The sequence below is a fragment of the Heptranchias perlo genome, chromosome 15 (genome assembly GCF_035084215.1).
Source record: "Heptranchias perlo isolate sHepPer1 chromosome 15, sHepPer1.hap1, whole genome shotgun sequence".
Classification (NCBI taxonomy): Eukaryota; Metazoa; Chordata; class Chondrichthyes; order Hexanchiformes; family Hexanchidae; genus Heptranchias; species Heptranchias perlo.
The window spans coordinates 4,206,959-4,220,556 of record NC_090339.1 but is presented as its reverse complement, the minus strand read 5'-3'; the positions used below and the strand labels follow the sequence as shown (position 1 = coordinate 4,220,556).

General features: G+C 52.5%; 1 protein-coding gene across 1 annotated transcript in view; it reads right to left on the bottom strand.

Annotated features, from left to right (window-relative positions):
* The window catches only part of dock11 (dedicator of cytokinesis 11), a 273,861-nt gene extending 265,456 nt beyond the window's left edge, over positions 1–8,405 (bottom strand). Inside the window, exon 1 of the mRNA XM_067996777.1 lies at positions 8,261–8,405. Within this exon, the coding sequence (XP_067852878.1) occupies positions 8,261–8,362 (102 nt within the window). The 5' untranslated portion in view covers positions 8,363–8,405. The remainder of the gene's footprint in view (positions 1–8,260) is intronic.
* Between the last annotated feature and the right edge of the window lie 5,193 nt (positions 8,406–13,598).

The following is a 13,598-nucleotide window of genomic DNA, read 5'->3' as shown; positions in this document are numbered from 1 at the left end:
TGTGCTCAAGTTTCTGAAGTGGGGCTTGAACACACGACCTTCTGACTCAAAAAGCGACAGTGCACGATACTCAGCCACGATACTACTTCCCAATGCAGGTCGATGGCCAAGGGTTAAACTCATTTCACTTGGGATCCTTGCAGCGGGAGAGAAAGGAACTCTTCATCCCACCAATCTAATCTGATTTCAAGCCATGGTCCCAGAGATCAAGGGACTGTGCATTAACCTATTGCTCTATTTCAGACCCCCTGTGCCACTGTCCCAATGGGAAACACTGTGTAGCTCAGCTAGTTTTACTGTGCCAGTTCTCTGGAGCCCGTTTGGTCCACTGTTCAATGTTGGCAGCATTAGCCTTTTACCTCCTTAAAAGCAGTCAATCAGTTCATATTATTGTTGCCCTGTTATGAGGGAGGTTATAAAGCCAGTTATGACAAATGTACTCTTGGCACCAAAAATGAGAATCAACCGTTTATGAGTTACACTAAAATAAAGTAACAGACTGCTTTTATTTTGTTCTGATCATGCAGTTGTTAGGTTACTATCTTTCTAAAAGTGCTACCCAAAATAATCCCTCCCTCCATAAGGATGCAGATTTCCAGTCCTGCGATACCTATCTGGACACCATCAGAGGAAGTCAATTTGTTAATAAGCAAATGCATTTTCTGTCAATAGCGGAGTATCCTCGATGGGCCTTGATGGAAAAAGAGCCCACGAGTCCCTCTGGAGAAAAGGCTGAACATTACTCAGTCACATCAGAGCCTGCGGAGAGGTCGATATATATTACACTGCCCACTTGGGAGTCACAATGCACTAAGTGCAATTCCAAAGACTAAATCAAGATGTTCTTGCCGTTATTCTCCGAGGAACAGCCAACGTCCAGCCCATTCGGGGCGATCTGTTACTGTAAGAACTTCCAATACCCATCAGGGATAAAGCTTGCAGCCAAAACATAAATAAATCTTTAATCAGCTCCCGGCGTCACGTGTGCGGGTCCCCTGAGCATTCCGACTGTCAGTCTTCGTGGAGAGATCTGGTAAAGTCTGAGGACTCACTAAGCAGTATTCTGCCTAACATACAGCAGATGTTCCCCTCAGCTAAACAATGGTTCTGGACACATCTGTGCAAACGATTAAACGACCGACATCTCTCGCATATATAAAAAAAACTTTCTCCTCGTCACCAATAGCCAGCCTGCTCCATAAGAGTCTGAATCGAAATTAATTCCGCAATTTTTTGTCACTCAAATCACATTTAACATCCACCTGATGGAGGCATTTTAATTAAATTAAGATCACAATTCTGGAGGCTAATTAGCCTAAGCGACTTTGAAGACAGGCTCAGTCATTGCCTACTGCCACGAGTCTTCAGTTCAAATCTAAGCAAAAGATATTTACTTTCACTGAAGGGGTCACAAGTTTAAAAAATGAAATTTGGCAATCTCTACTTCAGACCAAAATCTACAATAACAAGTTTTTAAAAAAAAAATCTGGCATTCACTGCTTACTGCCTGACGTGAACCTGTGATGCAAAATGCTCTGAATTCAACACTTCATTTCAAAGGGAGTGTTACAGGACACCCAAAACATGGGAGAGGATATTACAGAGGTTCGTAACCGGTGGTGCTCAGGTATGCCTGGCTCACCACGTTGTGGTATTTAGTGACTCACTGACACACCATTTCTGTTGCTGTGTATCAATATAAAATACTGTGAATACACAGAGTACTGTGAACAGTTCTGATCTCCATATTACAAAAAGGATACAGAGGCACTGGAGAAGGTGCAAAAAGGATTTACAAGGATGATACCAGAACTGAGAGGGTATAACTATCAGGAAAGGCTGAACTGGCTGGGGACTCCAGGATGTCAATCCAGGATGTTTCACTATCAACTAAGCTCCAGAACATAAATTTGAATTCCTGATATGTAATTTAATAAAAAGTCTGAGTATCTTGAAAGTAATCACTCTGTTTCAATGTGCTGCAATATATACTAGGCACTAAGCTTTTAGCACTGTAGTCAATCTATTCTAAAAGCCCTTCACTTATATGATCATATAATCTGTTTCGATCATTTCCCTTTAACTTGGGGAGTTGCCAGTTTCAAGGTTCATTAGTTAAGTGTGTGGCAAAGGCTGAAGGGATTGAACATATTTCTCTCGTTTCAACCTTGGGTCTCCTTTTTGAGACACAAAATGCAAGAGAATTGTAACTCCGAGTCACAATACTTCCTTCCTCCTCCCACTCTACTGAAGCCAGTGTCCCATAAATTGACCGTTCTTGCTGAGCAGATTTAACGGACTAACAGCGAGAATGGAACCATCATTTCCCTGCCTCAGATTACAGAGTCGGCCGCAGTCTTGACTGAGTTTCAATCTTCCATTACTGGGTGGGTTATCCTGAAGCCAGCTCAACCCCAGAGACACACAGTGTTCCTAATCATCAGACAACTGACAAGCACAGGTTGAACCTTTCAAGCATGACAACCTGAAGAGATGAATGGGTTCCATTTGTAAAGTTTGCTGTTCCATCTGCCTTTTGATCCTTTGGTGACATACATTACTTCCCAATGAAGGAGAGGACAGAAAGTCTTGCATTTCTTGAGCACCTTTCACCACCTCAGGATGTCCCAAAGCACTTCACAGCTAATGAAAAGATAACCAATCTGCCTTTATAGACCAACCAGCTTCTCCTCCTGACCCCATACGTACACATCTGCTGCACCCCAAGGTTCCATTCTGAGCCCCTCCTTTTCCTTATTTGGATGCTACCCTCTAGGACACTATCTGCAAGCCTGGGGTCAGTTTCCATATGTATGCTGCATTGCCCATCTCTGTACTATCAGACTGCCTGTCCGACACCAAGTCACGAATGATACAGAATGGCTTCTAATTAAAAACCAGGAAGACCAAAGTCCTCATTTTCAGCCCCTGCCAAAAGCGTCATCCATGTGCCACTGACTCCATCTTCCCCTCTCCCTGACTGCTTGCTCAGGCTGCACCAGACAATCAATAACCCCAGTGTCTCGCTCAACCAGAGCTGAGCTTCATGCCCCATATCCTCACCACCATCAGGACCATTTCCACATTGCCCTTCCTCCAATCTCATTCCCGCCGTTACCAAAACCCAAATCCACAGCTCCGGAGGTTAAATCTCTAACGCACCCTCGCCCGCCTCCCAAGCTCCACCTTTGTTGGCCGTGGCTCAGTTAGTAGCACTCTCACCTCCAAGTCAGAAGGTCATGGGTTCAAGCCCCACTCCAGAGACTTGAGCCCATAATCAAGGCTGTCACTCCCAGTGCAGTACTGAGGGAGTGCTACACTGTCGGAGGTGCTGTCTTTCAGATGCGATGATAAACTGAGGCCCTGTCTGCCCTCTCAGGTGGGCGTAAAAGGTCCCATGGCACTATTTTGAAGAAGAACAGGGGAGTTCTCCCCGGTGTCCTAGCCAATATTTATCCCTCAACAAAAACCTAAAACAGATGATCTGGTCATTACCTCATTGCTATTTGTGGAATCTTGCTGTGCACAAATTGGCTCCCATATTTCCTACATCACAACAGTGACTAGACTTCAGAAGTATTTCATTGGCTGTAAAACTCTTTGGGACGTCCTGAGACGGCTGAAGGCACGGCCACCAACGATGGGGCGATGGAAATCGGGGCAGCGTGAGGGGCCAGAATTGGAGAACGTAGAGTTCTCGGAGGGTTGTAGGAGGTTACAGAGATCAGGAAGGGCGAGGCCATGGAGGAATTTGAACACAAGGATGAGAATTTTAAATTCGAGGCTTTGCCGGACCGGGGGCCAATGTAGGTCAGCGAGCACAGGGGTGATGGGTGAACGGGACTTGGTGCGAGTTAGGATACGGGCAGCAGAGTTTCCAACCCGCCCAGAACTGTCCCGGAGTTAAAAATCAGGGCCGACCTTCATATCCCCGGAGGTTAAACCCAGGTCAAAGACGTGAAAACGATGGCAGAGAACTGATCTTACCAAATACAAGGTTGCTAATCCGCGTGTGATCGTCACGATAGAGACAGAGACGGAAATTAAAGATTATGTTAATATGATATTGTGGAACAATTGAATAGGCAAACGCATGACAATGATGACATTACAGTCAGGGCCACTTATTCATAGCGACTGGATCAGTCTCATTCTGCTGTCGTTACCCGGAGTCTTGCAATTTGTAGCAGTATTTTGTGGACTGAATTCCACAATTGCTTCGATTTTTCCATTGAAACCATAAATCACCGGCTTTTATCACAGTACTAAACTCACACCCCTTATTGGCCAGCCCTTTTTATACAAAGAGCATTCAAAAATAAAATGAATTCAGAATTAGTTTTTTATAAAAGGTATTTCCAGCCCTCTGCCTGATATTTTATTCAGTCAACTTTTTTATCTGTAAGTTTTACAAAGGATTTTGTAGGTTTGTGTATCCTGAAAATATACATTCGAGTCAGCTCAGTTTTTCCACTATTTCAATTTTTAACAGGTCCCTAAATTGATTGTGAAACAACAATTTGCATTTATATAGTGCCTTTGACAAAGTAAAACGCCCCAAGGTGCTTCATGGGAGCGTTATCAAACAAAATACGACACCAAGCCACGTAAACCGCCGTTACTACAGATCATACACTTGGCCAAAGAATTAGGTTTTAAGGAGCGTCTTAAAGGAGGAAAGAGCGGTGGAGACTTAGGGAGAGAATTCCTGAGATTAGGGCCTAGATGGCTGAAGACACGGCCACCAAGAGATTAAAATCGGGGATGCGCAAGAGGCAAGAATTGGAGGAAAGCAGAGTTCTCGGAGGGCTGTAGGAGGTGACAGAGATAGGGAGGGGTGAGGCCATGGAGGGAGTTAACACGAGGATGAGAATGCTAAATTTGAGGCATTGCTGGTCCGGGAGTCAATGTAGTCAGTGAGCACAGGGGTGATGTGTAAACGGGACTTGGTGTGAGTTCGGATATGGGCAGCAGAGTTTTGGATGAGCTCAAGTTCATGGAGTGTGGAAGATGGGAGGCTGGCCAGGAGAGCATTGGAATAGTTGAGTCTAGAGGAAACAAAGACATGGATGAGGGTTTCAGCAGCAGATGAGCTGAGGCAAGGGTGGAGACGGTCGATGTTACGGAGGTAGAAGTAGGCGGTCTTGGTGATGGAGAGGATATGGGGGTTGGAAGCTCAGCTCAGGATGAAATTGGACACCAAGTTTGCGAATGGTCTGGTTCAGCTCAGACAGTGGCCAGGAAGAGGAATGAAGTCGGTGGTTAGGGAATGGAGTTTGTGTCGGGGACAACAATATCAGCTAACATGGAGGCCAGGAAGGGAAGTTGGGTGGTCAGCAGTTTGGTGGGAATAGAGTCGAGGGAGCATGAGGTGGGTCTCATGGACAAGGTGAACTCGGAAAGAGCACAAGGGAAGTTACGAGACACACTAGAGAAAGATGGGAGTTCAGAGCTAGGGCTGGGGGGACTCTTGGGGGAAGTTTGGCTTGGTGGGCTAGGGGAAGGGAGGGAAGAGGCAGATGCAGCTGAACGATAGGTCTCAATCTTAGTAACAAAAAAGTCCATGAGCTCCTTGCACTTCTTGTTGGACATGAGGGTGGAGGAGGCAGGAGAGATGGGTTTAAGAAGACAGTTTGTAATGAAGAGAAGCCAGGGGTTATCTTTGCTTTCCAGGATGATCCTGGAATAGTGAGCAGTTTTGGCAGGAGAGCAGGACCCGATTGTGCTTTACATAGTCCATCCAGAGTCAGATCTGGCAACGGATGGCTAAACCTGTCGTCCGCCATAAACGCTCAAGTCGTTGTCCCTTGGACTTAAGGGAGCGGAGATGGGGCCTGTACCAAGGTGAGAGAAAGTAAAGGTTTTACTGGGAACAAGGGCATCAAAAGTGGAGGTGAGGGCGCGATTGAGCAGAGCTGCAGAATTATTGCGGTGGACGAGGGCCCAAAGGATAGACTGTTGGGAATTTTAAAGTGCCGTTCTAAGTGACTCATGGGAGTGTTTTTTCCAGGGGCGGACACAGGCGGAAGGGAGGTTGGGAGGCGGAAGGGGGATGTGGGTGGAGAGGGATACAAGGACTTGATCAGAGATGGCCATATCTGTGATTGACACAATGGGAGTAAAGAGGCCACGGGAGATGGCAAGGTTGAGGAGGTGACTGTGAATATGGGTAGGGGAGTTTATACGGAGGGAGAGATCAATGGAGGACAGGAGGGCAGTGAACTCAGGGCTTTCTCTAAAAACTCTAAGTTTTTACAAAGGATCTTGTAAGTTTGTGTATCCTTAAAATATACATTAGAGTCAACTTAAACAGATTTCCCTCTATTTCAATTTTAACTGGTCACTAAACAGACTGTGATTCAATAACAACTTGCATTTATTTGTACAGCACCTTTAACATGGCAAAACATCCCAAGGTGCTTCACAGAGGCATAATCAGACAAAAACTGACACCGAGCCACATAAGGAGCTTTAAGACAGGTGACCAAAAGCTTGGTAAATAGGTAGGGTTTAGGAGAGTCTTAAAGGAGGAGAGAGAGGCGGAGAGGTTTAGGGAGAATTCCAGAGCTTAGGGCCTAGGCGGCTGAAGGCACGGCCGCCAATGGTGGGGCGAAGGAAGTGGGGGATGCAGAAGAGGCCAGAATTGGAGGAGCGCAGAGATCTCGGAGGGGTATAGGGCTAGAGGAGGTTACAGAGATGGGGAGGGGCGAGGCCATGGAGGGATTGAACACGAGGATGACAATTTAAAATTTTAGGCGTTGCTGGACCCGGAGCCCACATGGATCAGTGAGCACAGGCTGCAAAGTCATTCAGGGGTTGCTGCTTGAATTAATTTGAGGAACTGCCCACCCATAATGTTCAAAAAACAGAATCATCTTCCAACCACAACGGAGTCACAAAAATACTGCACTCCATCATTAGACACGCTCTGAAACCACTAACTGAACTACTTTCAACTGGCTCAAACTTTCAATAGGACTTGAAGCAACTTTACTGGTCAACTAGAAAATACATTTTCTTCTTGAGTATGTTACCAGCTGTGTCTCAAAGTGAAAACGACACCGCAGTATAGTTTGAGAGAGAGACAGAACTGTTGGGACTGTTCGATCTAACACTGAGGAACTAACACTGTGTACATGTCCCACTGGCAATGGTTTCTCATTAGCTTAATGCAGTATCGATTTATGACCATTCCGTCCCATCGCATTAATTCTGCATTCTCTTAAAAAGGGACACAATGCATTTATGGAAAAGTCCTTTAAGTGAGTTGAAACAAAACAAGTGATCTGTTTATAACCTGACACGCAGCAATTCTTACCATGATTTATGGATTGAAAGCTAGATTTTAAACACACTGCCTAACTTCCTTGTGCTTGATAAAGAAGTAGCGACAAGATGCTCCGAATACCTCTCCACACTTGTCCAGGGCTCCCTTTATTTGCAGTCATGCTGGAAGTGGATACAAACCTTTCAGATATAAAGTATTTGATTTTTAACCCATGCAAATTTCATTTAAATAAACTCTTATCGGGAGCATGTTCTGGATCACTTTCTGCCAGTTAAAACAAAGTAGAAATGAAAGTGCCCCAGGCACTGTCTCTTTCCTCCTCTCTTCCCCCACCCACCCCCCCAAACACAGAGATACACACACACACACACACACACACACAGAGACAAATACACACATAGATATAGACACCCACACACACACATAGATAGATAGACACACACACATAGATAGATAGATGATAGATAGACACACAGACAGACAGACACACACACATAGATAGACAGATAGACACACACACACACATAGATAGATAGACACACACACATAGATAGATAGATGATAGATAGACACACAGACAGACAGACACACACACATAGATAGACAGATAGACACACACACACACACATAGATAGATAGACACACACACATAGATAGATAGATGATAGATAGACACACAGACAGACAGACACACACACATAGATAGACAGATAGACACACACACACACACATAGATAGATAGACACACACACATAGATAGATAGATGATAGATAGACACACACAGACAGACAGACACACACACACACACATAGATAGATAGACACACACACACATAGATAGATAGACACACACACACACACACACACACAGACAGACACACACATAGACAGACAGATAGACACAGACCCCCCCCCCCAGAGTTTGAGCCGGGCAGCGAGTGGAGGTGATGGGGGACAGGGTCGGACACTCACCGCCACCAGCGAGTTCCTGACGGCCTCGGACGCGTTCTGCCGCAGCTCGGCGGCGGTGCCCGGTTTACTGAGCCGCTTGGTGAACCTCCGCACCTCGGCCATCCTCGGACCGGCGATCCCCCAACAGCTGCCGGCAGCGCCCAGCTCCGCGAGCGGGCGGAATCAGACTCAGCCCCGCCCCGGCCCCCGCCCCCGCCCCCGGCCCAACACACCCACAGGGAGAAGAGCGACTGACAGAGGGAGGGGGCTAGAAGATTAGGGCAAGGGAGGGAGAACGGAGGGAGGGAGGGAAGAGGGGTTTTGAGGGGGGAGGGGTTTTGAGGGGGGAGGGAGAGGGGTTTTGAGGGGGAGGGATTTTGAGGGGAGGGGGAGGGGTTTTGAGGGGGAGGTGTTTTGAGGGGGAGGGGTTTTGAGGGGGGAGGGGTTTATGGGGGGAGGGAGAGGGGTTTTGAGGGGGAGGGGTTTTGAGGGGGGAGGGAGAGGGGTTTTGAGGGGAGGGTTTTGAGGGGGGAGGGAGAGGGGTTTTGAGGGGGAGGGGTTTTGAGGGGGGAGGGAGAGGGGTTTTGAGGGGGAGGGGTTTTGAGGGGGGAGGGAGAGGGGTTTTGAGGGGGAGGGGTTTTGAGGGGGGAGGGAGAGGGGTTTTGAGGGGGAGGGGTTTTGAGGGGAGGGGGAGGGGTTTTGAGGGGGAGGGGTTTTGAGGGGGGAGGGGTTTATGGGGGGAGGGGTTTTGAGGGGGAGGGGTTTTGAGGGGGGAGGGGTTTTGAGGGGAGGGGGAGGTGTTTTGAGGGGGAGGGGTTTTGAGGGAGGGGGAGGGGTTTTGAGGGGGAGGGGTTTTGAGGGGGAGGGAGAGGGGTTTTGAGGGGGAGGGGTTTTGAGGGGGAGGGAGAGGGGTTTTGAGGGGGAGGGGTTTTGAGGGGAGGGGGAGGTGTTTTGAGGGGGAGGGGTTTTGAGGGGGGAGGGGTTTATGGGGGGAGGGAGAGGGGTTTTGAGGGGGAGGGGTTTTGAGGGGGGAGGGAGAGGGGTTTTGAGGGGGAGGGGTTTTGAGGGGGGAGGGAGAGGGGTTTTGAGGGGAGGGGTTTTGAGGGGGGAGGGAGAGGGGTTTTGAGGGGGAGGGGTTTTGAGGGGGGAGGGAGAGGGGTTTTGAGGGGGAGGGGTTTTGAGGGGGGAGGGAGAGGGGTTTTGAGGGGGAGGGGTTTTGAGGGGAGGGGGAGGGGTTTTGAGGGGGAGGTGTTTTGAGGGGGAGGGGTTTTGAGGGGGGAGGGGTTTATGGGGGGAGGGGTTTTGAGGGGGAGGGGTTTTGAGGGGGGAGGGGTTTTGAGGGGAGGGGGAGGTGTTTTGAGGGGGAGGGGTTTTGAGGGGAGGGGGAGGGGTTTTGAGGGGGGAGGGGTTTTGAGGGGGGAGGGAGAGGGGTTTTGAGGGGGAGGGGTTTTGAGGGGGGAGGGAGAGGGGTTTTGAGGGGGAGGGGTTTTGAGGGGGGAGGGAGAGGGGTTTTGAGGGGAGGGGTTTTGAGGGGGAGGGGTTTTGAGGGGGGAGGGAGAACGGAGGGAGGGACGGGAAGAGGGGTTTTGAGGGGGGAGGGGTTTTGAGGGGGGAGGGAGAGGGGTTTTGAGGGGGAGGGGTTTTGAGGGGGAGGGGTTTTGAGGGGGGAGGGAGAGGGGTTTTGAGGGGGAGGGGTTTTGAGGGGAGGGGGAGGGCTTTTGAGGGGGGAGGGGTTTTGAGGGGAGGGGGAGGTGTTTTGAGGGGGAGGGATTTTGAGGGGAGGGGAGGGGTTTTGAGGGGGGAGGGGTTTTGAGGGGGGAGGGAGAGGGGTTTTGAGGGGGGAGGGGTTTTGAGGGGGGAGGGAGAGGGGTTTTGAGGGGGAGGGGTTTTGAGGGGGGAGGGAGAGGGGTTTTGAGGTGGAGGGGTTTTGAGGGGAGGGGGAGGGGTTTTGAGGGGAGGGGGAGGTGTTTTGAGGGGGAGGGATTTTGAGGGGAGGGGAGGGGTTTTGAGGGGGGAGGGGTTTTGAGGGGGGAGGGAGAGGGGTTTTGAGGGGGGAGGGGTTTTGAGGGGGGAGGGAGAGGTGTTTTGAAGGGGAGGTGTTTTGAGGGGGGGAGGGGTTTTGAGGGGGGAGGGGGAGGGGTTTTGAGGGGGGAGGGAGAGGGGTTTTGAGGGGGAGGTGTTTTGAGGGGAGGGGGAGGTGTTTTGAGGGGGAGGGATTTTGAGGGGAGGGGAGGGGTTTTGAGGGGGGAGGGAGAGGGGTTTTGAGGGGGAGGGGTTTTGAGGGGGGAGGGAGAGGGTTTTTGAGGGGGAGGGGTTTTGAGGGGGGAGGGAGAGGGGTTTTGAGGGGGAGGGGTTTTGAGGGGGAGGGGTTTTGAGGGGGGAGGGAGAACGGAGGGAGGGACGGGAAGAGGGGTTTTGAGGGGGGAGGGGTTTTGAGGGGGGAGGGAGAGGGGTTTTGAGGGGGAGGGGTTTTGAGGGGGGAGGGAGAGGGGTTTTGAGGGGGAGGGGTTTTGAGGGGAGGGGGAGGGCTTTTGAGGGGGGAGGGGTTTTGAGGGGAGGGGAGGTGTTTTGAGGGGGAGGGATTTTGAGGGGAGGGGAGGGGTTTTGAGGGGGGAGGGAGAGGGGTTTTGAGGGGGGAGGGGTTTTGAGGGGGGAGGGAGAGGGGTTTTGAGGGGGAGGGGTTTTGAGGGGGGAGGGAGAGGGGTTTTGAGGTGGAGGGGTTTTGAGGGGAGGGGGAGGGGTTTTGAGGGGGGAGGGGTTTTGAGGGGAGGGGGAGGTGTTTTGAGGGGGAGGGATTTTGAGGGGGGGAGGGGTTTTGAGGGGGGAGGGGTTTTGAGGGGGGAGGGAGAGGGGTTTTGAGGGGGGAGGGGTTTTGAGGGGGGAGGGAGAGGTGTTTTGAAGGGGAGGTGTTTTGAGGGGGGGAGGGGTTTTGAGGGGGGAGGGGGAGGGGTTTTGAGGGGGGAGGGAGAGGGGTTTTGAGGGGGAGGTGTTTTGAGGGGAGGGGGAGGGGTTTTGAGGGGAGGGGGAGGGGTTTTGAGGGGGAGGTGTTTTGAGGGGGAGGGGTTTATGGGGGAGGGGTTTTTAGGGGAGGGGTTTTGAGGGGGGAGGGGTTTTGAGGGGAGGGGGAGGTGATTTGAGGGGGAGGGATTTTGAGGGGAGGGGAGGGGTTTTGAGGGGGGAGGGGTTTTGAGGGGAGGGGGAGGGGTTTTGAGGGGAGGTGTCTTGAGGGGAGGGGGAGGTGTTTTCAGGGGGAGGGGTTTTGAGGGGAGGGGAGGGGTTTTGAGGGGGGAGGGGTTTATGGGGGGAGGGGTTTTGAGGGGGAGGGGTTTTGAGGGGATGGGAGGGGTTTTGAGGGGGAGGGGTTTATGGGTGGGAGGGGTTTTGAGGGGGGAGGGGTTTATGGGGGAGGGGTTTTTAGGGGGAGGGGTTTTGAGGGGGGAGGGGTTTTGAGGGGAGGGGGAGGTGATTTGAGGGGGAGGGATTTTGAGGGAGGGGAGGGGTTTTGAGGGGGGAGGGGTTTTGAGGGGAGGGGGAGGGGTTTTGAGGGGGAGGTGTCTTGAGGGGAGGGGGAGGTGTTTTGAGGGGGAGGGGTTTTGAGGGGAGGGGAGGGGTTTTGAGGGGGGAGGGGTTTATGGGGGGAGGGGCTTTGAGGGGGAGGGGTTTTGAGGGGAGGGGAAGGGTTTTGAGGGGGGAGGGGTTTATGGGGGGAGGGGTTTTGAGGGGGGAGGGGTTTTGAGGGGGAGGGGTTTTGAGGGGAGGGGGAGGGTTTTGAGGGGGAGGGGTTTTGAGGGGAGGGGGAGGGGTTTTGAGGGGGAGGGGTTTTGAGGGGGAGGTGTTTTGAGGGGAGGTGGAGGTGTTTTGAGGGGGAGGGATTTTGAGGGGAGGGGAGGGATTTTGAGGGGGAGGGGTTTTGAGGGGGAGGGGTTTATGGGGGGAGGGGTTTTGAGGGGGAGGGAGAGGGGTTTTGAGGGGGAGGGGTTTTGAGGGGAGGGGAGGGGTTTTGAGGGGGGAGGGGTTTTGAGGGGAGGGTTTTGAGGGGGAGGTGTTTTGAGGGGAGGGGAGGGATTTTGAGGGGGAGGGGTTTTGAGGGGGAGGGGTTTTGAGGGGGAGGGGTTTTGAGGGGGGAGGGGTTTTGAGGGAGGGGGAGGTGTTTTGAGGGGGAGGTGTCTTGAGGGGAGGGGGAGGTGTTTTGAGGGGGAGGGGTTTTGAGGGGAGGGGAGGGGTTTTGAGGGGGGAGGGGTTTATGGGGGGGAGGGGTTTTGAGGGGGGAGGGGTTTTGAGGGGGAGGGGTTTTGAGGGGAGGGGTTTTGAGGGGGAGGGAGAGAGGGTTTTGAGGGGGAGGGGTTTTGAGGGGAGGGGAGGGGTTTTGAGGGGGGAGGGGTTTTGAGGGAGGGGTTTTGAGGGGGAGGTGTTTTGAGGGGAGGGGGAGGGATTTTGAGGGGAGGGGTTTTGAGGGGGGAGGGGTTTTGAGGGGGAGGGGTTTTGAGGGGGGAGGGGTTTTGAGGGGGGAGGGGTTTTGAGGGGAGGGGGAGGGGTTTTGAGGGGAGGTGTCTTGAGGGGAGGGGGAGGTGTTTTGAGGGGGAGGGGTTTTGAGGGGAGGGGAGGGGTTTTGAGGGGGGAGGGGTTTATGGGAGGGAGGGGTTTTGAGGGGGGAGGGGTTTTGAGGCGGGAGGGGTTTATGGGGGAGGGGTTTTGAGGGGGAGGGGTTTTGAGGGGAGGGGGAGGGTTTTGAGGGGGAGGGGTTTTGAGGGAGGGGGGGGTTTTGAGGGGAGGGGTTTTGAGGGAGGGGGAGGTTTTTTGAGGGGAGGTGGAGGTGTTTGAGGGGGAGGGATTTTGAGGGGGAGGGTTTATGGGGGGAGGGGTTTTGAGGGGGAGGGAGGGGTTTTGAGGGGGAGGGGTTTTGAGGGAGGGGGAGGGGTTTTGAGGGGGGAGGGGTTTTGAGGGGAGGGGTTTTGAGGGGGAGGTGTTTTGAGGGGAGGGGGAGGGATTTTGAGGGGGAGGGGTTTGAGGGGGAGGGTTTGAGGGGGGAGGGGACGGAGGGCGGGGGAGGGGACGGAGGGCGGGGGAGGGGGCGGAGGGCGGGGGAGGGGTGGAGGGCGGGGGAGCCTGTGTCCGAGTACAACGCGGCACAAGTTGGCATGGCGGGGGCAGGAGGGGAGTTTCCTGCCAAACATTCTCCCCCCCCCCCCACCACCCGCCTCCGTTCCTCCGATAAGTGTTCTTGAGCTCATTAAGCCGTTCCCCTGGTATTGGATTCTGCACGACCTGCAGTAACCCCGGCTGTGACGGCCTTGCCTGAGGTGGTTTGTGGTAATTGATTCCAGACTCTCCACCGGGGGGCGCCCTGACTCCACGGCTA